This window comes from Trichosurus vulpecula, chromosome 8 (assembly GCF_011100635.1).
Source record: "Trichosurus vulpecula isolate mTriVul1 chromosome 8, mTriVul1.pri, whole genome shotgun sequence".
Classification (NCBI taxonomy): Eukaryota; Metazoa; Chordata; class Mammalia; order Diprotodontia; family Phalangeridae; genus Trichosurus; species Trichosurus vulpecula.
This window is the reverse complement of record NC_050580.1, coordinates 253333787-253361292: the sequence shown is the minus strand read 5'-3', so window position 1 is coordinate 253361292 and position 27506 is coordinate 253333787. Positions and strand designations below refer to the sequence as shown.

Genomic DNA, 27506 nt, shown 5'->3' with positions numbered 1-27506 from the left:
AAATGATTATACATTTCACATAAGAGGTTAGTATATCCTTCAACTAGGGATTGTCCACGGTACCTTGTTTTTTCCTCCTACTCACCCCTTCAAAATTATGAATGTGTCAGCCCTAGAAATACTGATGCCGCATGTTATTTTAATTGAAAAGGGGTGTTTTAAGAGCCTTTTAAATGAAGGTCACAACTATTTCAGGCCTTTGTGAGCAATACTTTGTGTATTTCCCCGAATTTTATAAGATGGTAGAGAGATTTTTTACTCAGGATTCATTATTCCTTTATTTGGGGGAGGCGTATTGAAAAGCATCTGTTGATATTTCAGGTCTTTACTTCGTCACTCTATTTGTAAATAAAGAGAAAAATACGGTGGATTCTACATTACATGCTAGTTGTCTACCTTCATTTGCCAACATACACAGTTTCAGAAGTGAGTTTGGCATCTTTAAAAGCAATTTTTTAATAAGCTCAAACAAGTGTAAATATGAAGGATAAAAATAAATGGTCATAATGCTAGCTCAGTATAAGATATTAGGAATTATCTACTTCCAAGTACATTATACTTAAGGAAAATACCTAAATTCTTTTTCTCATATTTAGCCCCTCAGTGTGAAGTAATTCTTGTGAAACTATAGGAAGCAGAATCAATGGGAGGAGCAGGGTGCAAGATGGAATTTTAAAAAGTATTTAAAGGGTTTTAAATTTTAAGGGTTTTAAAGGGTAGAAGTCTTGCAAACAAGTAAAAAGTTGCTGCAGACAAGCAGTATGAATGCTTAACATTTTTACAGATGAGGAAACTGATGTCCACACAAGTGAAGTATCTGCTAAGTTCCAATGATTCATTGGAGCCGTAACGGAAGTGGAGTCTTCTGACTTGCAGGGCAATGCCGTGATATAGTACAAAGCCAAACATGAATTATTTTGTTAACAGGGATAATTGGTAATTTGATTGTTGATCAAAGAAAAAAAAAGATTTATAAAACCCCTTAAAGTCGCTGCCACCTATAATATATCTATTGAGAATTACCAGTATTAGTTATTGTAATTATAGAATTGTTAGGACCACACTGTTATTATGTTTAACCTTTTTTTACCCAAAAAACTATTTTCTGGTTACCTTCTAAGGTTTTCGTATTTTTATACAATCTCCACAAAATGAAATAAAAATTAAAATCTTGATATTTTGAAATGTTAGAGTCACCTTATGGCTATGGGAAATAAGCTAAGTATTCCTCTGAATCTGGTGTGGTACTCAAAATCCAGAACAAATTTTTCCACCTGCTACATGTTTCTATCACTGATAAAATTTCTCTTCAGTGATAGAGGTTCATGTAGAACAGGTGAAGTTGTGTTTACTATAACTTAATTACTTTTTTCATCTCACTCAAAACTTGTATTGCTGTTATACTCTAAACTGCATTTTTTTAAAAAAGATAAGTTTGTGGTATTTGCCTTGTTTAGTCAGATACACCTGTGAATTTGCTGAAATGTGAGAGATGGTCATCTGCTTTTTGTCCCCTTCCACAAGTAAAATAATTTGTCTGTGATTGTATGTAATTTATAAAAGGAGTAAGGAAAGTTGAATTTCAACATACACTAAAAATGCCTTCAGAAAGTACCACAGTGCAGTTTGGGAAAACCGTTTGAAAGTATTTAAGAACAGATATTATGCTTTGCTTACTTTTCTTTCTATCTATCTATCTAAGACTCGGTGTCCCTGGTTCACCTAGGCTGGAAGTGCTCCTCACAGGCTTGATCCATTGCTTATGGACACAGGAGCTTTGACCTTGTTTCTAACATAAGCCAGTTTGTGCCTCCTTAGTCAACTTGGTGGCCCCTTGCTCCTGAATACTCACTGCTGAACTTAATTAGGACATCTAGCCCACTAGAGCATCCATCTTCTAAAGTCTGCCAGCCTCAGCCTTTGTTGTACTTGTAATTACAGAGATGTGCAACCACCCCCACCTGCCATGAAGTTTGTACAGTACTTTTAGCTTTTCAAAATGTATTTATGCTCATCTTTGTCCTCAAGGCAATCCTATAGTTGTAGATGTTTTTCTTATATCTATACAAAGAAATGGACACAAGATAAAGTGGTTTTCCCAAGGCCACAGAACGAGTAGTAGAACGGAAATAAAACTGCCATTTTATTGGACTCTCCCTGTCGTATAGGGTGTATTTCTGTGTATTACCATTAACACATGCAGTGAAGTTTGTCAAATTATTTTTGCCTAGGGATGGGGATGTGGGGAGGAAGGGAAGAAGCAATTATTAAGCATCTTCTATGTGCCAGGCAGATGATAAGGGCTTTACAAGTATTTTATGATTGTCATAACCCTGTGAAGTAAGTGCTGTTATTACTTCAATTTTACAGTTGAGGAAACTGAGGCAGGTAGGTTAAGTGACTTGCCCAGGGACACACAGGTAGTAAGTATCTAAGGCTTGATTTGAACTATCTTCCTGATCCCAGACTCAACAAATTTACCTACTGGGCCACCTAGCTACTTATGCAAAGAATTTGTTAACCTTTAGATGATAAACACATTTGAGCCATAAGTAGGATAATTTTAAGGAATATGGGTACCCAGGATTGGGAAGGTCTTTATTATTAGAACTTCATTTAAAAACCGTTTATGGGGCAGCTAGGTGGCATGGTGAGTGGAGCATCGACCCTGGAGTCAGGAGGACCTGAATTTAAATCCAGCCTCAGACACTTGACACACTTACTAGCTGTGTGACCTTGGGCAGTCACAACCCCAATGCCTTGCCTTCTCCCCTTTAAAAAAAACCCAACAACAGAAAACCAAACCAAAACAAAAAAAAAACCATTTATGTTATGGTGCAAACATGCCTTGATAAGGAAATTGTGATAGACGGGGGTGTCTAAACTTACTGGTCACATCTGAGTTTTATGGGGGTTTTTTTCTTTTAAGAGTTTTAAGACCATAAGTGGGTTGAGGTTTGGTTAATGGAACTAATTGAAAGGGGTTGAGAAGACCCCTGGACTAGAGGTTTTGAAAGGTAATTATATAGGGATTTTTTCTGAGCCACCCATTGTTCATTTTAAAAATATTGATAATTCTTAAGAATGGGGTACAAAGTATTGGAAAAGACGAATTCAAGATAGGTATACCATGAGTTCATAATAAACTGTTAACTACAATATCTTCTATTGGTTTTTTAAAAAAATTTTCTATTCATTTATTCTTAGTACTGTTTTCTCCTTTCCATGCATTTTACAGTTCGACCCAAGAATCAAGAGTCTCTCTGCCCTTAAAGAGTGTAAATTTGAGTGGTAGGAAAGAGTAGATTGAGAGTCAGCATGGTGCAATGCAAAGAGTAATGGGCTTGGAATCAAAGGAACTAAGTTTAAATTTTGTCACTTCTGCTTAGTGTCTCTTTGACCTTTGGCAAATCATGTTATCTCCCTGGTCCTTTATCAGCTATAAAAGAGAAAGGATGTGCTAGAATGTCCCTTCCATCTCTTAATCTATAATCCGATGTGTTATATAGGGTAATTGGAAGAGGAGGGAGCAAGCACTAACGGTTGGGGTATATCAGGAAAGGATTCGTGGAGGTTGTGACATCTAATTTGAACCTTGAAGAATGATAAGGATTTCAGAAAGTGGAGATGAAGAGAAGTAATGCATTTTAGGCATATGGGGGATAACTTATGTGAATGAATGGAATGTTAAGTCTGGGGAATGGCTAATAATCCATAGGTCATAAACAAAAACTGTTTGTGGTACAACATGGATGGCAGATAGCCTGCTGTGTAACTTGTAGAATGAGTCAGACCTTGGAAGGCTGGTAAAGTCTCCCTTCCTGTGTTAGCCGTGTCTCCTGGTTTCTGATGTCCCTACTGTAAGACCGTCTTCTCAGTAATTGCATTATTAGTATGCTGTCTTATGATGCTTCACTTACTGTGTCAGGTTTATCAATGTCTTCATCAAAATGGTCATTGCAAATGGAACAACCTTCTATAGGAGACTTCAGCATCTCATAACACAAACGTTCATGGCCTAACCCAATCTTAAAAAGATGCATTGTTTGCATCTCCGTTTTTGCCCATGGCAAAAATTTCTTGATATACTTGTGACTTATCCATAATTTCTTTCTTGTCATCTATTGGCAATCTCAGTCCAGTAATAGTAGTAATCGCATTTCCTTTTTTTTAATACTTCTAAAATTTTGAATTTAAACAACAAAACAAAGACTATTTACACATATAGCAGAGTACAAGAAGAGGATTGTATATGAATCCATTAATCTCCCTTTCATACCCTGGCGGGGGGGGGGGTTCCACTCCCTTGCCCTTATATAACAAATTTCACACATTGCTTTCAAAACCATCCTGCTTGTTTACTTCTGAACAGCTTTCAGTTGTCTTCTATGAATTAAAAAAATGCTTCAGTGGTCCCTGTTTCTTTGGCATCACTTGCTAACCTTAATCTCCTTCCAACACCACTTCCAACTAAAACCAGAAAGGGGTGTGGATGGGAAAACTTATAACAAATAAGCTGTCAAGCAAAACACACATAAAAAACCTTTCTACATCTGGGTACTATTTATCACCTCTCTGTTAAGAGGTAGACAGCACACTTTATCATAGATTCTCTGGACACATGCTTGGCCACTACATTGATCAGTATGTGTCAATACTCTTCTGGTTCTGTTTACTCCATTCTGCATTAGTTCATGGTAATGGAGATTCTTTCAAGTTGTCTCTTTAGACATTTCTTAAAGTGCAATGGTATTCTATTATATTTACACCACAGTTTGTTCAGCCATTCTCCATTAGATCTGTGACCTTTGATTCTAGTTTTTATCTTTTTCCCTCCTGAATCCCCTCCCCTCTCCTCCTCCCTACCCTTCCCACACCCACTTTTCATGGACAGGAAATTTGTTTTGCTTATTACCACTACCTGGCTGCTTTTGTCCTCCCTTTTAATCCCATCCTCCCATCCCCACTTGTTTCTCCTTTGAATTTGATGGACAGAGAGAGAGAGAGAGAATGTGTGTGTGCGCGCGATCTGATGCCTACTCCTTCCATCATTTCATACATATTTATTTACTCTTATGAACTTCAGTTAGGAGAAATAGCAAGTTCCACCCTTTCGTACTTTTTTACATTATTTGTATCCTTGGCCTTTCCTCACTTAAAGCTGAGAACAGAACCAATCCACGGCTGCTACCCTAGACCTCTGTTTTTTTTTTTTTTAAATAAATCTCTCAATATCCTTTGAATACACAAGGCTCTGAAGGAACACTTATTTATTTTCCCCTATTAGACTGTTACCTCCTTGGATTTCTCTGGAACTCTTATGTTTGTATTTAAAAGTTCCTATTTAGCTCTAGTCTTTTTATCAGAAAATTTTGGGAGTCATCTCTTCCATTAAAGGCCCACTTTACAAAACCCTATAGGATAATACTCAGCTTTGCAAGTTAAGTTAAGATCGGTTATAAGCCTTTCTGTTTTGCTTTTTGGAGTATTATATTCCAGAACCTCCTCTCCTTTTTAGTAAGTTCTTCCAGGTCTTGTGATGACAACTGCATTTCTTTGCTTCTTTCTAGGTGCTTACAGTCTTTCTTTGAACTATAGATTTTGACTTTGTCATTCCTGGAACTTAAATTTGTGTTTCTTTCAGAAAGATCAGTGGATTCTGTCTTTACTTTGCTCTATAGTTGTAATTGTTTTTATGTATATTTTCTTGAAATACAGTCCTTAGGCTTTTTAAAATCATGGTTTTGAGGGTAGTTTGAGTCTTAAAATATTTCTCCTTCAACTCCAGAGGACTCATGATGGAGAATACTATCTTCATCCAGAGAAAGAACTATGAAATTTGAATACAGATTGAGGTGCACTACATGCTCGCCTTTTTTTTTTTTTTTTTTTTTTTTTTGCTTCTCTTTTGTTTTTGTTTTTGGGGTTTTTTTTTTGTTTGGGTTTTTTTTTTTGGTTCTGTTTCATCTTTCTCATCATTCATTCCATTGGTCATAATTCTCCACAACTTGACTAGTGTATAAATTAATTCAATGTGAAGTTATACATGGTAGTTATATGAGATCCCAGGCCGTCTTGGGGAGGGAGGAGGGAGGGAGGGGAGAAAATCTGGAACTCAAAACTATGTAGAACCATGTGTGGTAAACTAAAAATAAATTTAAAAAATAAATAAATGAATAAATAAAAATATTTCACCTTGACTTCTTTTCCAAATTGGTTGTTTTGTTTTCCTATCTTTTAATTTTGTTGTAATGTTTCTTGCTATCTTGTCATTAGTTTTTTTTTTTGTTTGTTTGTTTTTACCTTTCTAGTTTTCAAAGAGTTATTTATTTATTTGGGGATTATGGACCACTTTCTCTTCTAAAAGGTGTTTTCTTTGATTTACTCAACTCTCCAGATGTAGTTTCCTGATTTTAGGGTTTAGGCTAGGTCCAGGGTCAGAATCCTGCTGCAGTTTTGAATGGGGTCGTCAGGACCCTTTCATCTCTCCGTGGCTGGGTTCCTGCACTGATTTCTACTCCCATGCTCTTCTTCTTCTCCCTGTTATTTGGTGCTCAAAGGTCTGAATGCTGAGGACCTTATGTCGTCTCACAATAGAATTCAAGATATGCTAGAGATCTGGGAACCTAGTTCTCCTACTGTGCCACTGCTTGCTGCTGCTCCTCAAAGGGAGTGTGTGGGTTTATTATTACCCTGGGGCCTTGGTGAGAAAGAAGTGCTCCACTCTTGCTGCCTATAGTCAGAGGGTGTTGCAGTCTACACATGTCTCAGGACCTTCTCTGGACTTCTTGGGAGACCATGGGGTTGTTTGTATGCAATGGAGGTGGCTTTACTGGCAGCTGTCTTTCATGTTGCCTGTGGGTTTCTGACCAGGTTTTTGTGCAGTTTTTGAATGGAAGAAATCAATGATTGTTTTCTCGTGTTTCTTGATCATTATTCAGCTAGGAATTTTACATTTTTTCAGCAAGTGTAGGGGAGCGTGGTAATCCTTCCTTTGTTCAGGCAGCCATCTTGGCTGGAAGTCTCTTGTTTTAAAATAAAAAACTGATTTCTGTTTATGAAGCACTGAGAATGAAGAACTTTTCCGATAGAGACGGTACATCATTGAAAAAGTATCTTAGCTTGGTCTCAATATTCTCTGTATTCTGAGGTCATCTGCTCTTTTTTTTCTCAGTACCATGTTCAGTACTTGAGACAACCCCCAAGATGACCTCAAAGCTCCTACAACATTTTTGTAAGCAGTGAACAAAAAAGAGCCTTCTCTCCTTGTTGGATAATTCACCTCCTTGCACAGTTACAAACTTCATTCAGTCTGTCATGTCATAGCCTGCTCAGCCAGTTTTGTGTAATACACTAGGTCATTTTTTTTTCCACCACCATTTCCAAAATAAGTGCTAGTGGGGGTGGTGGACAATCTCTAGGGCAGCATCATTGGGCCACATTTTTTATTTTTATTGGCCTAGCAATAGTCAATTCATGTATAATAACTGATTTAGCTTTTCCCCAGTCAGTGAGTACCCACCTTGTTTCCACTTGTTAGATACCACCAAAAAATGCTGCTACAAACATTTAGTATATAAAGAATGTTCTTTTTCTGTCTTTGCCTCCTTGAGGTATATGTTTAATACCTGAGTCAGTGGAATCTCCAATTGAGAAGGTGTGGATGTTATAGTTACTTCACATGATGCTTAATTGGTCTTCAGAATGATTGGACTGATCTATAGTTCCAACAGTGTGCCCCTCTCCCCAACATCACTTATTTCCTTTTTTGTCATCTTTGCTCATTTGCTTGGTATGGGGTGAATGAAACCTATTTATTTTGATTTGCACTTCTCTTATTTTTTATAAGAATTGATGTCTTTTGCTTTTTATATCATGATAGTTCCCCCCAGGATCCTTCCTATTATTTCTTCCCAAGAGAGCTATCCCAGGTACAGAATATGTGGAATGTACAACATCTGTGGAGTGGCTTGGGGATGTCCTTTCATATGTCTTCATTCCATTTCTTTCATTAGTCATTTGGGGAATTCTTTCATAAGGTTATAGTTTACAATTCTCCTTTTCATATCTTTTGACCATTTACCTACTGGAAAATGGCTCTTGATCTTACATGTTTGTTAATTTCCTGTACATCTTGTATTATCAGATCTTTATCAAGGATATTTGATGTAGTTTGCCTTATCCTAGTGCTGCTTTATTTCTTGTTGCATCTGTTTTATGCTCACAGCCTTATGCAAGGTTTCAAGTAGAGGACCAAGAGGTTTCTTTTCTATTTTCTTACTGAAAATAGCTCTGTTCTCTTGCTAGTAATTATCAAGGAAGCACTTTTTATGAATTTGATTATGAAATGTTTCTATAATTATAAAATAACAAAATGAGGTCTTCTAAGTAGAATTTCCAGGTAATTAAAGTGTATTCCATATGTAGGAAAATTGACAGCAGTGTGAAATTATTGCATCAGATTCACATGAATCTCGCAAAGCATGTCGACCTTTTTATCACAGATGATGGAAATCATATTGAAGATGTTATCTGTTAATATTCCAATTAAATAAAATGTGGTTGAAAATTTCTTGAAAATATGCATTTTTGCCTATGTGTCCGGACTTTAGAAGCACCCTGTATATGCAGAGTGTAAGACAGTTTTCAAGACTGATGAAAGTTTTCCTGATATTACCAAAATGTTTAAGTTTTGTGTGTCACCTTGAATGTTTGGCTTGGTCACACAGTGATGGGCCATCTGTTTTCTTTCCTTTGGTGCCTTTGTCACTATTCTTTCTTGTTGTCCTTGCCCAAGACACATACGCTGTCAGCGTTGAAATATTCTGCTTTTAGTTTGCAGAAAAGGGTAGGAGATTGGAGGTGAAGGGAAATTGTTAAGTGGTTGATTCAAGTCCAGTAGAGAGCTGCTGATGACTTCAACCCAGTAGAAATAAGGAGAGAGTGGACTGGGGAGAAATTAAACTGTTTTTTCCCCTCCAAATTGGTGAAATGGCTCTTTCTCCCACCCTTAAATCTCTGAAACTGTCTTTGAAGAAGCATAGCGCTTGCACACAGAACAATTTTAATTTGACCTGTCTTTTGGTAGCTTTGACAGAAGTCATGGAGATGTCCAGTACAGTTATGTTGGATAAATAGGATCCTTCCTTATCTAGATGTTGAGGACCGGTTGAAAAGGAAAAAAAAATCTTGCTGTCACCTTGAGAAAATACTAATGTAACTACAGCTATCATAGGCAAGGACTTTCACAAGGAATAGGCATATTTAACTGCATGGTTTCCTTCAAAATCTATAGGTCATTGTGGACTTCCTTTGCAATGATCCTGACATGTAACACCACTAGACAATTTCAAAACAATTGCAAAAAGGATAGGCATTTCAGATTTAGTTGCTAATAGTCCTTTGATGTCTAGGGAGCTGAAAATGGAACACCATCAGTAACTTTTTGAAGCGCCTGCTAAGTGAGGTCTGGATGTCTTGCAAATCCAACTCTAAATGACATATAGCTTTAGGCTCTGTCTCTTCTCAGGTTGCTGACTCTTAACTTTATAGCAGATGTCAGAATGCTAAGGAAAGAATCTGAATTGACTGCTCTAGGACAACTGTGCTCTTAACTTTTTTAAAATATAGTTTGACCTAAGTGTATTATACCCTCCCACCGCTTTACTAAACTCTTTGAAGACAGAGATCATTTCTTAAATAGGCAATTCTCAGCTTAAAAGCTGTATTCCAAAAGTTTCTAAGTTGGAACACATTTCCCCATAGAAACAAATCTTACATGGTAATTAAACTAATCCATAAAAGCTACCTAACTTTTAATGAAGCTGAAATACCATGCACTTGTAACTAAAAGCCAAGAAAAACCAATGTTGTTGCATGTAGTACTGAAAACTAAACAAAATATGCTGAATCGTTTTTTTTTTCCCATCTTGAATAAAATGAAGAGTTAGCTGGAGTTTTGTAGAGTCTGGATGGTTATCTGTAGACTTTCAGGGGTTTTAAAGATTAATACTAGTTCATTGTATCTTATTTAGAAATTTAAGGCTTTCCTTTTCTTGTATTAGTAATACTATAAATGGCCATGATCTTAGATTTAGAACTAATAGGGATCTTATAGCTCAAGTCCAAAAACCCTTGTCTTATAGATAAGCAAACTGAGATTTAGAGAAATCGAATGACTTGCCCATGGTCATCCAATCAGTAATCATCAGAAGCTAGATTTGAACCCAGGTCTTCCTGACACCAAGACTAGCATACAATTCTATGTTGCCTCATGATGATTAGTTGTTTGTGGTGTAGGGGACAATCCCGAAGCACCTGAGCAGAAATTATAGAGGAAAAAGAAAAAATAAGTGTGTCTGTAAGGGGAAAAAAAGAGAGTACTTGACCAACACTTTCACTTATGTGAGCATCAAAAGAGGCAAAGATGCAGAATGGGGAGAACATAGAATGTGTTTGTACAAAAAAGACTTGGATCAGCTTTTCTCCATATTTAGTACAAGTTGAGGGAAAGGGACAGGCAAGATCTCTCTTTGAATAGCTTTGAAATGGGCAGGCAATGTCATTAATGAGCATTTGTAAATTAGGGGAATGTTTGTACTTCTATATCCCCAATAGCATCAGTTACATTAAATATGTGATAAATCTCTTGAGAAATTTATTTTTCTTAAGCAAATTTAATTTGTAAGTGTTAGGATCAAGAATGTCTTTTTCCTGTATATGTTGATTATTTAGAATGGGTTAAAGTAAAAACAGTGAACTTTAGGATAGGTGCTCTTTCTAGGAACAGATACAAAAATGAATGTCTGGAACATAAGCAGTAAGAGAAAATTTGTAAAAAAAAAAAAAAAATAGAATACTTTGAATTGGTAAAATCTTTTTCTGAAAAAGACTTGTCCTAGATCTTTTGATGTTGGGTTTAATTTAGTTCAGAAAACATTACTTAAATATCTACTATATGCAAGGGGTACAAAGATAGTCATTCAGCCTTCATCTAAAGGTGTTTGTAGTCTAATGGGATAAGATGTGAGCAAATAATCATAGTCCCTGTCCTTAAATTCTTTTTATTGAGGGAATATGATATGTAAACAGGGTGTGTGTGTGTGTACATATATATGATTTTTTTTCCTTTTAAATGTTTTAATTGATTATACCTGTCCCATCCCAATGAGTTGTGCTGCCCCTCAGAAGTCATTTGCAACATAAGTAAAGAAAAACAGGTCCTCAAAAAGACTGTATCAGAAAATATATACCTCATTCTATACCGATAGCCCCCTCCCTGACTGCTGAATATTAGGATGTATGCTTCACCATCAACACTCTGAAGTCACAATTATAGATGATAATTTGAAGACAGTGGTACTAGCAACTAGAGAAATAAGGAAAGACTTCCCTATAATGTAGCTCATGAGCTGACCCTTGAAGAGATCTGTGGTTTCTTAGAGGCAAAGTTGAAGAAGTAGTGCATTCCAGGGATAGAAGACAGCTTTGTAAAAGTGTGGAGATGGAAGGAGAAGTGCCAAATTAAAGAGAAAGTGGATGGGCAGGTGGCTGGAACATAGAATGCCTGAAGAGCAGTAATGGGGAAGTAAGCCTAGAAAGGTGGGTTGGAGTTAGTTCTGAATGGCTTTAAGTACCGAACTGGGAAATTTAATGTTTTATTCTATAGATCTACTGAAGTTTCTGGGCAGGATAAGTGATTTGGTCAGTTTTGTGCTTTAGGAAAATTATTGTACCTAAGCATATAAACAAGGTCAAATAGATTATGGATTGAGAAATTCAAGATGGGGAGGCGCTCGCTTCTGGCTGGGAGACCAGGGAAGTAATGGACCTCAGGTTGTACCTGAGCTATCCAGAGGAGAAGAATATCAGTAGAAGGAAGTGGATGGGGAGGATTTCATTCCAGGTTGTTGTTGTTTGTTCTTGCAGAGGACCATGACATCAGGAAAGTGATGTCATGATTTGCAAGTGAATTGGATTTAAGTGAGGGACTGCTATGCAGAGTCACTGGCCTCACTTTTTCCTATGGAGCCATCTGGGTCCGGTGGCAAGATATAGATCAGGGTGACTAGAAATGTCCCTCCATTCTAGGTACAGAGATAGCATTAGTGAAGTCACCATGATGGAAGAGGGCATAAACAAGATCGAATAATAGCACTTGGGAGTGTATGCACAAAGAGGAGGACATATCTGATATGGCTGAAAAGGTAAAATCTGAAAAGCCAGGTTTTAGAGGGCCTTGAATGACAGTTAGGTATTGGTATTATATTCAGTGGCATTGGCGAGCCACTAAAGTTTTTTGAGCAGGGGATTGAACTAGTCAGACCTGTGCGTAATGATAGATGGGAAATCTAGGAAACTTAACTAGGAAAGTCAGAAAAGTGGTGATGAGAGATTGACTTGATTGGGTAGCATTTGGGATGGAAAGGGTGACACAGGGACATTGAAGCACAATAAAAAGGGCACTGGCTTTTGGAGTAGGATGACCTGGATACCTTTCACCATCTGTGTGACCTTGAACAAATTACCTACCCCTTTGGGCCTCAGTTTCCCTCATCTGTAAGATTAGCTTAAATGATCTTTAGGTCCCTTCTAAATCTAAAGGTATAATTCCTCACGTTTGAGAGATGCTGTGGAATTAGAATCAATAGCTTTTGGCAACCAATGAGATATATGAGTTGAAAAGGTAATTGTATCTTGTTCCAAAAATCAATCCAGTCCCAAATTTTTTTGACTTTGAGAATGGCACATCTAACTGCCTGCTAGAAAATCTTTCCCTGGATATCTTTCATAGTGTCATACATAGTTTTAGAATTGTATGGAACCTTAGAACTCGTCTAATTCAACACCCCCCCCCCCTTTTTTTTTTAAACCAGTGAGTAGATTAAGCCAGAAAGATTAAGTGACTTGTCTAAAGTCATACAGGTGAAAAGTAGCAGGGTTGAGATTTAGAACCAAATCCTCTATACTTGCTTCTAAAATATAGCATATTTCTTCCAAAACCTTCTTGTAACTTCGTCATTTCTGTCTGGCATTACCACTAGTTCACCTAAGTCTCTTCTGTTAGAAATTTGGTTGTTGGATTTCCTTCAGTTCCCCAGTTAATTATCAAGACCTATTGAATCAACTTCTATAGTAACTGTGCTGCTCATCCCATGTAACCTTGTAACCTGGACTTTAAAAAATTTTCCTTCTTATTATTATGAATTTGTCAAATATTAAAAAGAGCATTTTCCCATATACAATGAACAGAAATAGAAAATAGCATATGAAATTGTCGATCTAAACTACACAAAGCTTTTGGTTTTGTATATTGCAGATTTGACATGGTAGTTCCAATGCTGCCCTGCTTCTGTGATGAGGAGAACTATTGCAGTGTCTTTCTCTGTGCTGATAGACATTCCTTCCCCTCACACATTCTACTGTTCAGCCAAACTGCCCTGTTTATTGTTCATCTACCACCTTCATACCTTTTCTTTTTGCCATTCTAGTTCCATTTAAGTCTCAGCTCAAGTGCCACCTCCTTCTAAGAATGCCTCCCAGTTATTACTGCCTTCTCTTTTCCCACTGTGTATTTATTTGTATCCTCAGGTCCTCAGCACAGTGTCTTGAACATAGTAGCACTTAACACACACACATGTACACACAGAGAGAGAATGAGTTCTGTGATTGTGGGCAAATCACTTAGAATCTTTGGGCCTCAATTTCCCCATCTATGAAATGAAGGAGTTGGATTAAATGACCTATAAAGTTTCTTCCTGTTTTAAGACTGAGTCTATCTTTTGTTACAGTTCTATTTAAACCAGGTGTCATTCCACTTCTAGAAAGCAAATGCCATAAGGGTCCTGTGTTACCTAAGCTCTCTCCCCCAGTGTCTAGCAGAGTGCTTGGCCCAGGCTTAGTTTAAATGTTTGTTGAGTATCAGTAAGTGGGGATTAGAAGGCTGACAGAGAGATTGAAAGGGTATATGTAGAAAAATTTGCAGTCTTTGTTCTAATAGTACTCTTTGTGGAAGACTTATATTTTTATGATCCATTACATAGAACTTCATTTGATTTTATAGATCTCATATAATTTCAGTTTTAAACTTAGGTTATAGTCAGGTGTTATGCCAGCCAAGTTTGTTTGTCTTAAAGTCTGATGGTGTACTTTTTTCTCCTGTTCTGAATCAAGGGTGACAAAATTTTAATAAACTACTTCAAGACTGATAAATTGTACGTTTAATTTTATAAAATAGTTTGTGTGCGTTAATCTTGTGTTGAGAATACTCAGATTTCAAGGGAAAATTACTTTTCCACTTTTGATCGTTTTTCAGATGCCTCTGCAATTTTCAATGCACTGTGCTAATGACTTAATTTGCAGTCTTAAAAACTTGTTGAATCCTTGTATTGAAATTGATCTCCTGCCCTAGACAGTTGTACACGGTAAAAAAATTCAGAAATTTTCTACATTCAGAGATTAATTTGTACTGAGGCTGGGGGAAATTATAAGTATCAATAGAAATTATCTTGACTTATATACATTTATCTGTTCAGTGCCAATTCCATTTGTTTTTTTACACCCCTCTCCTCTTTAAGAAAGTAGGTTTAGATACTGTATTTCAGCTAAAAGGAAGAAACCAGTTCTTCAGTTCATTGTAAAAAGTGAGAGAAATTAATATCCCCTAACTTTGTTTTTTTAAATGCCTAAGCTAGTTTTTACTAGTGTTTTAATAAATATCAGACTTTATTGTTAGTGTTTCTTCTATTGCATTCAGAAAACAAATTCTCACTTTCAAACCAGGAGAATGTTGGTGTACAAAAATAAGACAGTCTTCTGCTTTTAAGTAGCTTACATTGTATTTAGTAGATACAAATTATTTAGATTAGTAAATACAGGTTATTTACAAAATTATTCTACTATGAAGAGGAAGCAAAAACAGGGAATCAGCAAAGGAGTCTTGAGAGAAGTGACACTTCAGTTTAATCTTGAAGGGAGCTAGGGGGACCAAGAGTCAGAGATAAGGAGGTGAGTGGATTTCATGCATGGGGGATAGCCTGTGCAAAAGGCATAGAAGTAGAAGCAAGCTAATTTGTTGGGGTTGAGCATGATGTATAATCAATCCTAAGAGATAAATTGGAGCCGGATTGTGAGGGGCTTTAAATGCCCAAAGAGTTTGATTTCATCCTAAGTCTATGAGAAGCCACTGTAGCTTCTTAAGACAGGGGGGATGATATGGTTAGACATGTGTTTTAAGCATAACATTATCTATGCATAGAATGGAATTGAGAAGAGAAAGACTGAATGCAGGGAAGCCAGTTAGGAGATTATTGCAGTAATCCAGGCAAAAGATGATGAGGCTGTGGACCAGGTTGGTGACCAGAAGAGTGAAAGGGAAAGGAAGAAGCATTCATATAGTGCCTTCCATGTGCCAGGCATGATGTGAAGTACTTTTTACAAATATGATCTCATTTGATCCTCACAACAGCTTTGCAAACTAGGTGTATTTTTACTCTCATTTTTCATTTCAGGAAACTAAGGCAAACGGAGGTTAAGTGACTTGCCTAGGGGTCACGCAGCTAGTAAGTGTCTGAGGACAGATTTGTACTCAGGTCTTCCCTAATTCCAGGTTTATTGAACTATTCACTGTGCCGCCAACTGCAGTGAAGGAGGTATCTTGTTCATAGGATAGAAAAGAAAAGAATTTGCAACTGATTGGATTTGAAGGATAAAGGTTGAAGGGTGACTTTTAGGTCACCCTTTCATTCTGTGTGCCTGGAAGGATATGGTACCCTCAACAAAAATAGTGAAATTAGGAGTGGGGCAGGTTTAGGGGAAAAGTGTTCAGCAGGTATTTGAAAAATATAAAACTGGAGCCCAGGAGAGAAGAGGGTCAGATGTGCAGATTTAGAAATCTTTTATAGACATAATTCTTAAATACATAGAAGCTAATAGAATTACCAACAGAAGAGTATAGATAGAGACTAGGAAAGGAACCCAGTAGAGTGTTCTTGAAGACAAAGGATATTGAGAAGAATCATTTGGACAAATAGAAAGTGAATGGAAAGAGTGCAGTTTCATGAAAACCTAGAAAGAGGAGAGAATCCAGAATACTGGTCAGTAGTGTCAGAGTACTGGGGGTTGTGAGGGAAGAGCTATTTGCTTAGCAATAAAGAGATCATGGTGAGGCAACTTTAGGAATTGATTAATCCCCCCCCCCCACCCCAAACAGTAATTGTTTTGGAGTATATTTCTTTTTTAAATATGTTTTTATTTTTGGCTCCAAATTCTCTCCCTTTTGCTTCCTCCTCCCTCCACTGAGAAAGCAAGAAAAACAAAACCTTTTAAAAACATGTTAGTCAACCAAAACAAATTTCTGCATTAATTAGCCATTTCCATACATACATATTCACATGTATATACATATATACATGTATGCCTCAGTCTGCACTCTAAATCCGTCATCTCTCTCTGGAGGTGGTGGGTAGTGTTTCATCTTGACTCCTTTGGAATTGTAGTTGGTCTTTATGCTGTTCAGAGTTCCTAAGTCCTTCAAAGTTGTTGATACTTAAAATGTTGTTGTTAAATATAAATTGTTCTGTTTTTGCTCACTCCTTTGCATCGCTTCATACATATCTTCCCAGGTTTCTTTGAAACCATCCCCCTTCATCATGTCTTACAGCACGATAGTATTCCATCTTAGTCATATATCATAATGTATTCAGCCATTCACCTATTGATGAGCTTCCATGTTTCAATTTTATATCACCATGAAAAGAGCTGCTGTGAATATTTTTATACGTATGGGTCCATTTCTTCTTTCTTTGACCTCTTTGGGGTGTAGAGCTAGAATCAGTATCATTAAGTCAAAGGATATTTCCACAGTTTAATCATTTGGGGAGCATAGTTCCAATTTTTTTTTCTATAATGGCTAGATCAGTTCACAGCTTCACCAGTTCACTAGCCCCTTCCACATCTTTTATTTCCCCCTTTTTGGTCAACTTTGCCATCTAATCAGTGTGAAGAGTTATCTCAGAGTTGTTTAATTCATATTTCTCTTAATTTTTAGTGATTTAGAGCATTATTTCATGTGGTGATTGATAGCTTGGATTTCTTCCTTTGAAAACTTAGGCTTGATTAATTATAGCGGGGGAAAACTTTGCATAACATAATATTATGGCTGTCTAAAAATGGAATGGACTGCCCTTGGAAATAGCAGGTTTCCACTTCACCAGAGGTTTTCAAGCAAGCACCTGAATGATCACTTGTTAAATATAGTGGGGTAAATGTTGGACTAGATGGTTACTGAGGTTTCTAACCCCAAATTCTGTCTTTTTCTAACCTTGGAAAGCAATTTCAGACTGCTTCAGTGTATAACCCACAGTTTAATGGGTTGAAAAGTTAGTTAGAAATGGTGAAATGAAAGCAACCAATAAGGGCAAACTTTTTCTAATTTGCATGTTCAAGGGAAGAGAGAAATTGGTTGCTACCTTAAGCTGATGACAGTGGAAAGAAAAGTTTTTTTTTAAAGCAGGTGAGATTGCTGGATGACTGTGGTAGAAGAGAGTTGCTGGAAGTGGCAGTGAGGAGTAAGAAGCATGTCTACTCCCCATTCTCTTCTAGCCTTTTGGAAGAGTGGGTCATGACATCCAGTACTGGAGAAGGATGGCCAGGAATGTAGTCTTCTAGGTGGAGCCAGATTTTCATGATCTCAGAGGTGTAAGGAACATGAGGGGAAGAGGCATAACATGAACGGTAGTTTATTAACAATAGAAACCTGGTTTCAGAGGACACAATGAAAGGAAAGAATAAAGTGGGATAGAGACACTTGAGGGATAGGACTGACAGGGCTGGTATGGTGTAAAGGAGCTGGGCATAGAGTCCAGGGAAGAAAGCTCAGCTTTTGTAGCCTAAGACTCAGAATCACAGGGATTCTGAGTGGAGCCGTAGAGCAGTCAAAGAGTCGCATCCTTTCTAGTGGCAACGGTAACACTGGTTATTTACTGAAAGGGATGGGAGTGGGGGAAGAGATTATGATATAGGACATATGGCAAGGTGCTGGCTGGGCCATGGTATCCTGGTTGAGGGCTAGAGAAATATGGCTAGTTAAGATGAAGTTTAATCTGAGAGTTGGCTAGTCATAGAAGCGTGTTTTGATACACATAGCCAGTCAACAGCTAGGTTGCAGTCTGCTCTCCTGTTCATGGAATGAAAAAACTCATATCCGCCTGTCAAAAATCATTCTTTACTTGAAGATTCATTTCAGGTTCTACTTCTACCCCAAAGTCTTTTCTCATTCCCCCATCTGAAACTACTTTCTTCCTCTTCCAAGTTTTTCTACCACATTTGGGATCTCTCCTTCATCCCCTCCACCCACTTATAGTATCTTGTTTTATACTTAATATGGATTTTCTCTCCCTTAGATTGTAGGCTTTCAACTTCACATACTCAGCTTATAGCATAATGCCTTCCATACAGTAGATATTTAATACATGTCCGGTGAATAGTCTTCTGTAGTCGTATTCTTGGTGTCTGAGATACTAAGAACAAATCTGAAGGTCTGAAGAGTTACTGCTCTTCCCATTGCTGTTCCCAATCTGTGGTGTCTTTCTTTAGAGTGATCTGTGTATTGATAAGAGTAAGGCGAGATAAAATCAGAGGCAGCTTAAGCGGAAACCTGTCTACCTACTAGCTAGGGATTATCACCAAGTCTTCGGTACTTTGTTTTTTGTCTTAAGTTCTAGGCTTCCAGATATTATTTTGGGGAGTCTTAGGATGTAGTGTAAAGTGTGCTTTACTCCTTCTCTCCCACCCAGCACTTATTGCCTGAAGGTGGTTGCTTTCTCCCCTCCCCCCCTTATGGTAGAGAGGAAATTGAGGAGTACAATTAACTTAATACGAATGATCTTTTTTAAAAAAAATCAAATAACAGTTACGGCTTCAAGGCTTTAGAGAGTCAAAATGCAATCAGTTCCTATTATCATTGACTAAATCATGGTCTAGAATAAGGATTTCTGTTGCTTATACCATGTTAAATGATGTGCTTGGAGCTTTTAGATTTCAGTCCAGGTCATATTTTCTCTGTCTTTTGTAGAGTATAATGCTTTATCATAATTCATGAAAAAAATGCAGTTTACAAAGTACCTTTCTCATACCAGCACCATTAAGTAGGTAACATAAGTATTCTTTTTCAGAAGAGGAAGGAGGCTCTGAGAGCATAGGGTGTATACTTGGTTATGTCTAGGTAGTTTTAGAGCCTGAACATGAATAATTTTTAAAAAGAACATTCAAGTATAAGCATTTTTAAGGTCGCGTGTTGACATTTTAATCATGTAAAATCTTGAAGTGAATATTTAGCTAATTTCTTCTGATTTTTGCATTATGTAAAAAAATGAACATAAATTATGAAGTATGATCAGCTTATGGTGACTATTTAAAATTGTAACGTAATTGAAGAAAATGTGAACTGTATTTATTAATTTTTACTTTTTCCTCTACTCTAGGTTCTCTACTTTTGGAGTCCAAAATTAATCCTAACACTGCATACCAGAAGCAGCAGGTAATACTTGAAATTCATTTTCTTTTTCTTATCTTAACCCGAATTAGTTGCCATGAAATAATTAGAAGGTAGTATCATTGCCTTACCTTTGCTGACAGTCTCATAATGGACAACTACACAATATGGTTTCTAAATTCTGATATGGAAAGAATTTCTGTTTAACATTTGTAACATGTAGGGTGACTATGTGAGATTAAAAATGACCTCCATAGTTGGATGGACCAAATTCTGGAAGTCCTACTAAGCTACAGGCTCTGAGTATGGATCTAGTAATGTTTTGTATACCTTTCGTCTAGCACCCATTCTTTCCAGGTTTAGAGGGTCTCAGCACTTGATTGAGTGCAAAGTGACTACTTTTTGGCCACTGGTCACTTATTAAATAGCATTTACTCTAGGGTTAGAGGGATAGCATCCACTTAGTGGAGAAGAGTGCCCATCCCAAGAGAATCATAGATCCTTGAAGAACTTAAATAAATAATATTCAGAATACAATATCAGATGAGACTTCTGTGTCTAGATTTTAAGTGGGTACAACCATTAGGCAAAAGGGATGACAAAGCAGCTACTGAAGTGCTAATCCTTAGTATCACTGCTCAGATGTTGGACTTGTATCTCTCATTAGTACCTTCTTAAAACAGGAGATTGGCAGAAGTTCTGCTGCAGAGCACTAAAGGGACTAGAGTCCATATATACTATAAGTAGAAATAAAAACTTGAATCCTTTTTTTTAATAATTTATTTTTAGTTTTCAACAGTAACTTCCATGAGATTTTGAGTTTTAAACCTCCCCCCCCCCTTCTCCCCAAGATATTAAACATATTTTCACATTAGTCATGATGTAAAGAAGAATTAAAACTAATGGGAGCAACCACAAGAAACAAAACAACAAAAGAAAAGCAGAGCAAACAGTCTGCTTCCATCTGCATTCAGACTCCGAAGTTCTTTCTCTGGATGTGGAGAGCACTGTCCATCGTGAGTCTGTTGGAGCTGTCTTAGATCCTTCCATTGCTGAGAAGAGCTAAGTCTATCAAAGTCAATCATCACACAATGTAGCTGTTAGTGGTTCTGCTCATTTTACTTAGCATCAGTTCATGTAAGTCTTTCCAGGTTTTTCCAAATTCCACCTGCTCATCATTTTTTATAGCACAGTAGTATTCTATTACATTTATATACCACAACTTGTTCAGCCAATCCCCAATTGATGGGCATCCCCTTAATTTCCAATTCTTTGCCATCACAAAAAGAGCTACTATAAATTTTTGTGCATGTGGGTCCTTTTCCCATAGTTGTGATCTATTTGGGATACAGACCTAGAAGTGGTATTACTGGGTCAAAGTGTATCCACAGTTTTATAGCCCTTTGGGCATAGTTCCAAATTGCTCTCCAGAATGGTTGGATCAGTTCATAGTAACCACCAGCAATACATTAGTGTTGCAGTTTTCCCACATCTCCAACATTTATCGTTTTCCTGTTTTGTCATGTTAGCCAGTCCGATAGGTGTGATGTGGCACCTCAGAATTGCAAAAGTTAAATTCTTGCATGAAAAAATTCAAATTGATTCACATCTAGATTGATAACCACATGTACTGTAGAATGTTGCAGCCTTTGCCAGTTACAGCATTGTGAATCTTCATGAGTATAACAACAGTGTTGCTAGTAGCTGCTGTGGCTGTGTGAGACCAACACACCAGCACACAGGAGAGCTCCTAGCACAGGTTCTTTGATCTGCTTTTCTAAGGAAAGCAACTTTAATTAAACATACATGTATCATTCAGTTAGTTCAGGGAAAAAAGTCAGCACCCTGAACTTCAGAGCAAATACAAACAGAAACTTTAAAAACAGAGCAAAATAACATCAATCAGCAGTCAGGCTTCTATCTGTCCATAGCAACATATACACATTTACCAGAGAGAGAAACACCAACATCTGGGTTTTCAAAGCTGGGAGGGGGCTCCTTAACGGTTACCCAGAGTCTTGTCTGGTCAAATCACATGACACTCTTCCAGTGATTGAGAGCCCAAAAATAAAACGCCAGCCTCAGAGCTTATATACCCTGTTCAGGGTCAGAGGGTGGCACAACCATGGGCCTCAAACCCATGTGACCTAAGCTTTTGGTTTAGCAGGTCATCAAAGACATTTGATTGAAACAAAGGCACTTGATTGCTTTAGTGCTGAGAAGCACTCAAACAAAATACAAAAAAAAGTCCCACTTTGCTTGCCATTACATTTGAAAGGCAAAACTCAAAGTTACTTGATTATCTTAGCATTCCAAAAGAAAAAACAGTATAAAAAAAAAAAGGTCCCACCCTTCTTACTATTACAATTTGAGATCAAAAGTAAATGCAATCACTGTACTCAAATAATATTGAAGTGCATGTGTGCATCTGTTGACCTGAGTACCTTACAAAGTCAGTAAAGTAGGTTTTGTTCTTTGCATTTTGTTTATTTTATTTTTTCAATTAATGATCTGTTCTCTCCCTTCTACTTTTGCCCCAATTGAGGGGAAAATGCCTTTGTAGCAAATATGCATAGTTAAAAAGAAATTCCTGCATTAACCATGTCCGAAAAGTATTTCTTTATTTTTTTTATTTTTTATTTATTTCATTTAATTTATTTAATATATTTAGTTTTCAGCATTGATTTTCACAAGAGTTTGAATTACGAATTTTCTCCCCATTTCTACCCTCCCACCCACTCCAAGATGGCATATATTCTGGTTGCCCCATTCCCCACTCAGCCCTCCCTTCTGTCACCCCTCTCCCCTCCTATCCCCTTTCCCTTCTTCTCTTACAGGGCAAAACAAATTTCTATGCCCCATTGCCTGTGTACTGTGTATCTTATTTCCCAGTTGCATGCAAAAACTTTTTTTTTTTGTTTTTGAATGTCTGTTTTTAAAACTTCAAGTTCCAAATTCTCTCCCCTCTTCCCTCCCCACCCACCCTCCCTAAGAAGGCAAGCAATTCAACATAGGCCACATGGGTATCATTATGTAAAACATTTCCACAATACTCATGTTGTGAAAGATTAACTATGTTTTGCTCCTTCCTAACCTATCCCCCTTTATTGAATTTTCTCCCTTGACCCTGTCCCTTTTCAAAAGTGTTTGTTTTTGATTACCTCCTCCCCCTGTCTGCCCTCCCTTCTGTCGTTCCCCCTTTTTTATCTTCTTCCTCCTTCCTTCCTGTGGGGTAACAAACCCAATTAACTGTGTATGGTATTCCCCCCTCAGGTCAAATCCGATGAGAGCAAGATTTACTCATTCTTCCTCACCTGCCCCCTCCTCCCTTCCTACAGAACTGCTTTTTCTTGCCACTTTTATGCAAGATAATTTACCCCATTCTATCTCTCCCTTTCTCCCTCTCTCAATATATTCCGCTCTTATCCATTAATTTGATTATATTTTTTTAGATATCATCCCTTCATATTCAACTCACCCTGTGCTCTCTGTCTATATATGTATAGATAGATAGATATAGATATATATACCTAGACACACACATATGTATATATATATACATACACATATATATGCATATTCCTTTCAGCTACTATGATACTGAGGTCTCATGAATTATACACATCATCTTTCCATGTAGGAATATAAACAAAACAGTTCATCTTTAGTAAGTCCCTTATGATTTCTCTTTCTTGTTTACCTTTTCATGATTCTCTTGATTCTTGTGTTTGAAAGTCAAATTTTCTATTCAGCTGTGGTCTTTTCACTGAGAAAGCTTGAAAGTCCATATTTTGCCTTGGAGCATGATACTCAGTTTTGCTGGGTAGGTGATTCTTGGTTTTAATCCTAGCTCCATAAACCTGGAATATCGTATTCCAAGCCCTTAATGTGGAAGCTGCTAGATCGTGTGTTATCCTGATTGTGTTTCCACAATACTCAAATCGTTTCTTTCTGGCTGCTTCCAGTATTTTCTCCTTGACCTGGGAACTCTGGAATTTGGAATTTGGTGACAATATTCCTAGGAGTTTTCTTTTTGGGATCTTTTTGAGGAGGTGATCTGTGGATTCTTTCAATTTCCATTTTTCCCTCTGGCTCTACAATATCAGGGCAGTTCTCCTTGATAATTTCTTGAAAGATGATATCTAGGCTCTTTTTTTGATCATGGCTTTCAGGTAGTCCAATTATTTTTAAATTATCTCTCCTGGATCTATTTTCCAGGTCAGTGGTTTTTCCAATGAAATATTTCACATTGTCTTCCACTTTTTCATTTCTTTGGTTCTGTTTTATAATATCTTGATTTCTCATTAAGTCACTAGCATCCACTTGCTCCAATCTAATTTTTAAAGTAGTATTTTCTTCAGTGGTCTTTTGGACCTTCTTTTCCATTTGCCTAATTCTGCTTTTCAAGGCATTCTTCTCATTGGCTTTTTGGAGCTCCTTTGCCATTTGAGTTAAGGTGTTATTTTCTTCAGTATTTTTTGGATCTCCTTTAGCAAGTCATTGACTTGTTTTTCATGGTTATCCCACATCACTGTCATTTCTCTTCCCATTTTTTCCTCTACTTCTCTAACTTGCTTTTCCAAATCCTTCTTGAGCTCTTCCATGACCTGAGACCAGTTCATGTTTTTCTTGGAGGCTTTTGATGTAGGCTCTTTGACTTTGTTGTCTTCTTCTGGCTGTATGTTTTGGTCTTCTTTGTCACCAAAGAAAGATTCCAAAGTCTGAGACTGAATCTGAGTGCGTTTTCGCTGCCTGGCCATGTTCTCAGCCAACTTACTTGACCCTTGAGTTTTTCAGCGGGGTATGACTGCTTGTAAAGAGTACTTTGTTCCAAGCTTGAGGGGATGCACTCTTGATTTCAGAGCTATTTCTATACAGCCAGCTCTGTCACAGCAGCACTCCTCCTTCCCCAAGAACCCCCAACCCAGACTGGACTCGGATCTTCAGCAGGCTCTGCACTCCTGCTCTGATCAGCCACTTAATTCCTCCCACCAGGTGGGCCTGAGGCCCGAAGCAACTGCAGCTGTAGTTCTGTAGCAGCCACTCCCCCGCTGCCCTTGGGCTGTGGCTGAACCGTGAACTCTTATCACCCTGTCCCCCAGCAGCTTTTCCCACTAACCTTCTCTGTTGTCTTTGGTGTTTGTGGGTTGAGAAGTCTGGTAACTGCTGCAGCTCACTGATTCAGGGCGCTAGGGCCTGTTTTGCCCGGCTCCTGGTCTGGTTGGTCCTGCCGCCGCCCAGGCTGGACTCTCCTCCCAGCTCCGTGCATGATAGACCTCACCCAGTGACTATCTAGGCTGTCCTGGGCTGGAGCCCTGCTTCCCTCCACTATTTCGTGGGTTCTGCAGTTCTTCTCTGTTGTCTTTGGTGTTTGTGGGTTGAGAAGTCTGCCAACTGCCACCTGAAAACTATTTTTTACTCTCCTTCCTGAGTTTGTCAACTCTATTAGGAGGTAAATAGCATTTTTTGTCAAATCTGTGCATTTAAAATGTAAAACAAAAGATAGTATTGATACTATATCTAACTGTGGGAGAAAGATGGTGTCTAAGATTTATTATTTATCCCCTGATTTTATTTTACAAAGATGTTCACAATCCTTTTTTTCATTCTTCATAGTCTGGTGTCATTGCTTATACATATATTGCTTACTCTTTGCACTCCACATTCTGGCTGTTGTTGTCATGATTTCTCCTGCCTCAGTGCATTCTTGCAAGCTGTCCCCCACAACTAGGACCCACAGTCTCTTCTTGTATCTGCCTATTGAAGCATTTCTTTAATTCTTTTAAGACTTGATTCAATGCCACATCCTTCATGATGCCTTTCATGAATTCCCAACTGAAAGTCTTATTCTTACTGTTTCCTTAAAAGACTGAATCTCTGTTTTGGATCTGACACACAGCAATTTTTCTTAAACATCTTGATGTATCTGTTGTATCTTACCTCTTTCCCCTTTAGACTATAAGCTCTTTGTGGGCAAGGACTTGTTACTTTTTATTTTTGTATTCCTGGCAGCTAGCATGTAGCAGGGATTGATAAATGTTTCAATTGAATCAAAGTAACTTTGTTACTAGTATTCCAGTTTTTAATGTGGAATTGAGGCTTAATGATCATGACTTGTAGACATAATGCAACAAGGCAATAGAAAAGATGGTATTGCAACTCACAAGGTTTTAGTTGGATGGGGTTATCTTTGCTCCTTCAGCTTGAATGCTTGCCAAAGTAATTTTTCTTTTTGGGTAGTTAAATGAGCTTCTATCAATAGTTGGGCCCTCTGATGCCTATCTAGTCTAACCCCAAAATCCTTTCCACAATATTCCCAATAGATAGTCTTAAAATCTTTGCGTGAGGACAAGGAATTAGATGTATTTTGCTTGGCTCAACTTGTAGTTAGAGTTGTAGAGAGGCAAATTTCTGTTGTCTAAGGTAAAACTTTTTAAAAATCACAGCTGACCTAAAGTAGGATGGAATGCCTTAGTATGTAGAGAGTTCATCATCACAAATTTTCAAACAGATCTCTGCTGGGAGGGAGGTCTCTTCGAAGTCTGAGAGTTTTTGATTATATGATTTGACACTACCAGATATCCCACTAATAACTTGCCTAAGTTTATAAACAAGGAAATTTTATATACCCATTGTAATTTTAAAAATTTTCCCTCAAATGATTTTGTATATACTTTGTATTAGGGCATAACTTCCTGTAGTGTACTAGACTCTACATATCAGCCCTTGTCATATCCTTTGCTGGCTCTTTTTCTAATCTTTAATGGCTTACATTGAATTGAATAGGAATATATATGTAGTGATTTTGGTTTGATAAACTCCATATAAAATTTAACTCTTTCTAAAATAAAGCCCATGTTTTCTTGTCCCCTAGTAGCACCATTTGTTTCCTACTTTAAAAGCCATTTACCTTCACCACATTCCAAAATATTGGCAACAGTTCAAACTAACAGAATTGTTCATTATAGAATTAATTTGTAGCTGAAAAGGTATAAGGCTTTATGCTTTGTTCTGCTGGGGTTACAAAATGAGCAAAATATGGTGCATATCCTCTCAGTTTATGTTCTGTGATTCTCAGTAATTAAATTTATGGTCATAGCTATGAAAACATAGTATTGTGTCATTAATTTGTTTCCAAAAATATTATTGAGATTAAAATTTATTTTCAACCAGCAGATTATAATTCCAAAATCAACCCACATTAGCTGCTCCCTATAGCGGTGAATTCATAAAAGTAAACCCCTGAATCCCAGAGCAGTGATCATGTTCCTGAGGTCAGACCTTTTCTAATGCTTACGTAGAATGCTACAAGTTGTGAATAACCACATATTTTAAATAAATGTTTTTGACACTTCCCCAGTGCCTTTCCTAATAATAAAGAAGTATGGTTAACTCCCCAAAAAACTTTGGCCATGTCTAACAAGATAAACTTCACTTTATGTCTATATTCCCACTGTGTTTCTAATAAGAGGACAGGGGACTATATTTCACCCTCATCCTCAAGATTGATTCTTTCATTGATCAGAGTTCTGATGTCTTTCAGTGTTTTCTTTATTTTATGGTGATTCATTCTATAAATTGTTCTCTTGATTCTCTTTACTTTGCTCTGAACCAGTTCATATAAATCTTTCCATCTAATTTTATAGGTGAGGAAATTAGATGAGGTCCAGGATCATTAAGTGTCCAGAGTCATTCGTCAATTCTTCTGCTTCTGTTCCCTTATACTTCTGATACCACAGTTTGTTCAGTCATTTCCCAAATGATGGACTCTTAGTTTCCAGCTTCTACAATTAGGCTAGCAGCTGCTGTGGGGGTGTAAAACCAACAACAACCAGCTCACAGAATGCTGCAAGCCCAAGTTCTTTTGATCTGCTTCACTAAGGAAAGCAACGTTAAAGGGTTAAAGATCTTACTTTAATCCAGCATACAAATATCATTCACTCAGTTCAGGGGAAAAAGGCACCACCCTGAACTTCAGAGTAAATACAAACAAATTACAAACATCAACAGATAG

General features: G+C 37.4%; 1 protein-coding gene across 2 annotated transcripts in view; it reads left to right on the top strand.

Annotated features, from left to right (window-relative positions):
• The window catches only part of PPP4R3A (protein phosphatase 4 regulatory subunit 3A), a 68588-nt gene that overhangs the window by 4841 nt on the left and 36241 nt on the right, over positions 1-27506 (top strand). For both annotated transcript variants that reach the window (XM_036734866.1, XM_036734867.1), the window contains exon 2: positions 19482-19537. In XM_036734866.1, the coding sequence (XP_036590761.1) occupies positions 19482-19537 (56 nt within the window). The remainder of the gene's footprint in view (positions 1-19481; positions 19538-27506) is intronic.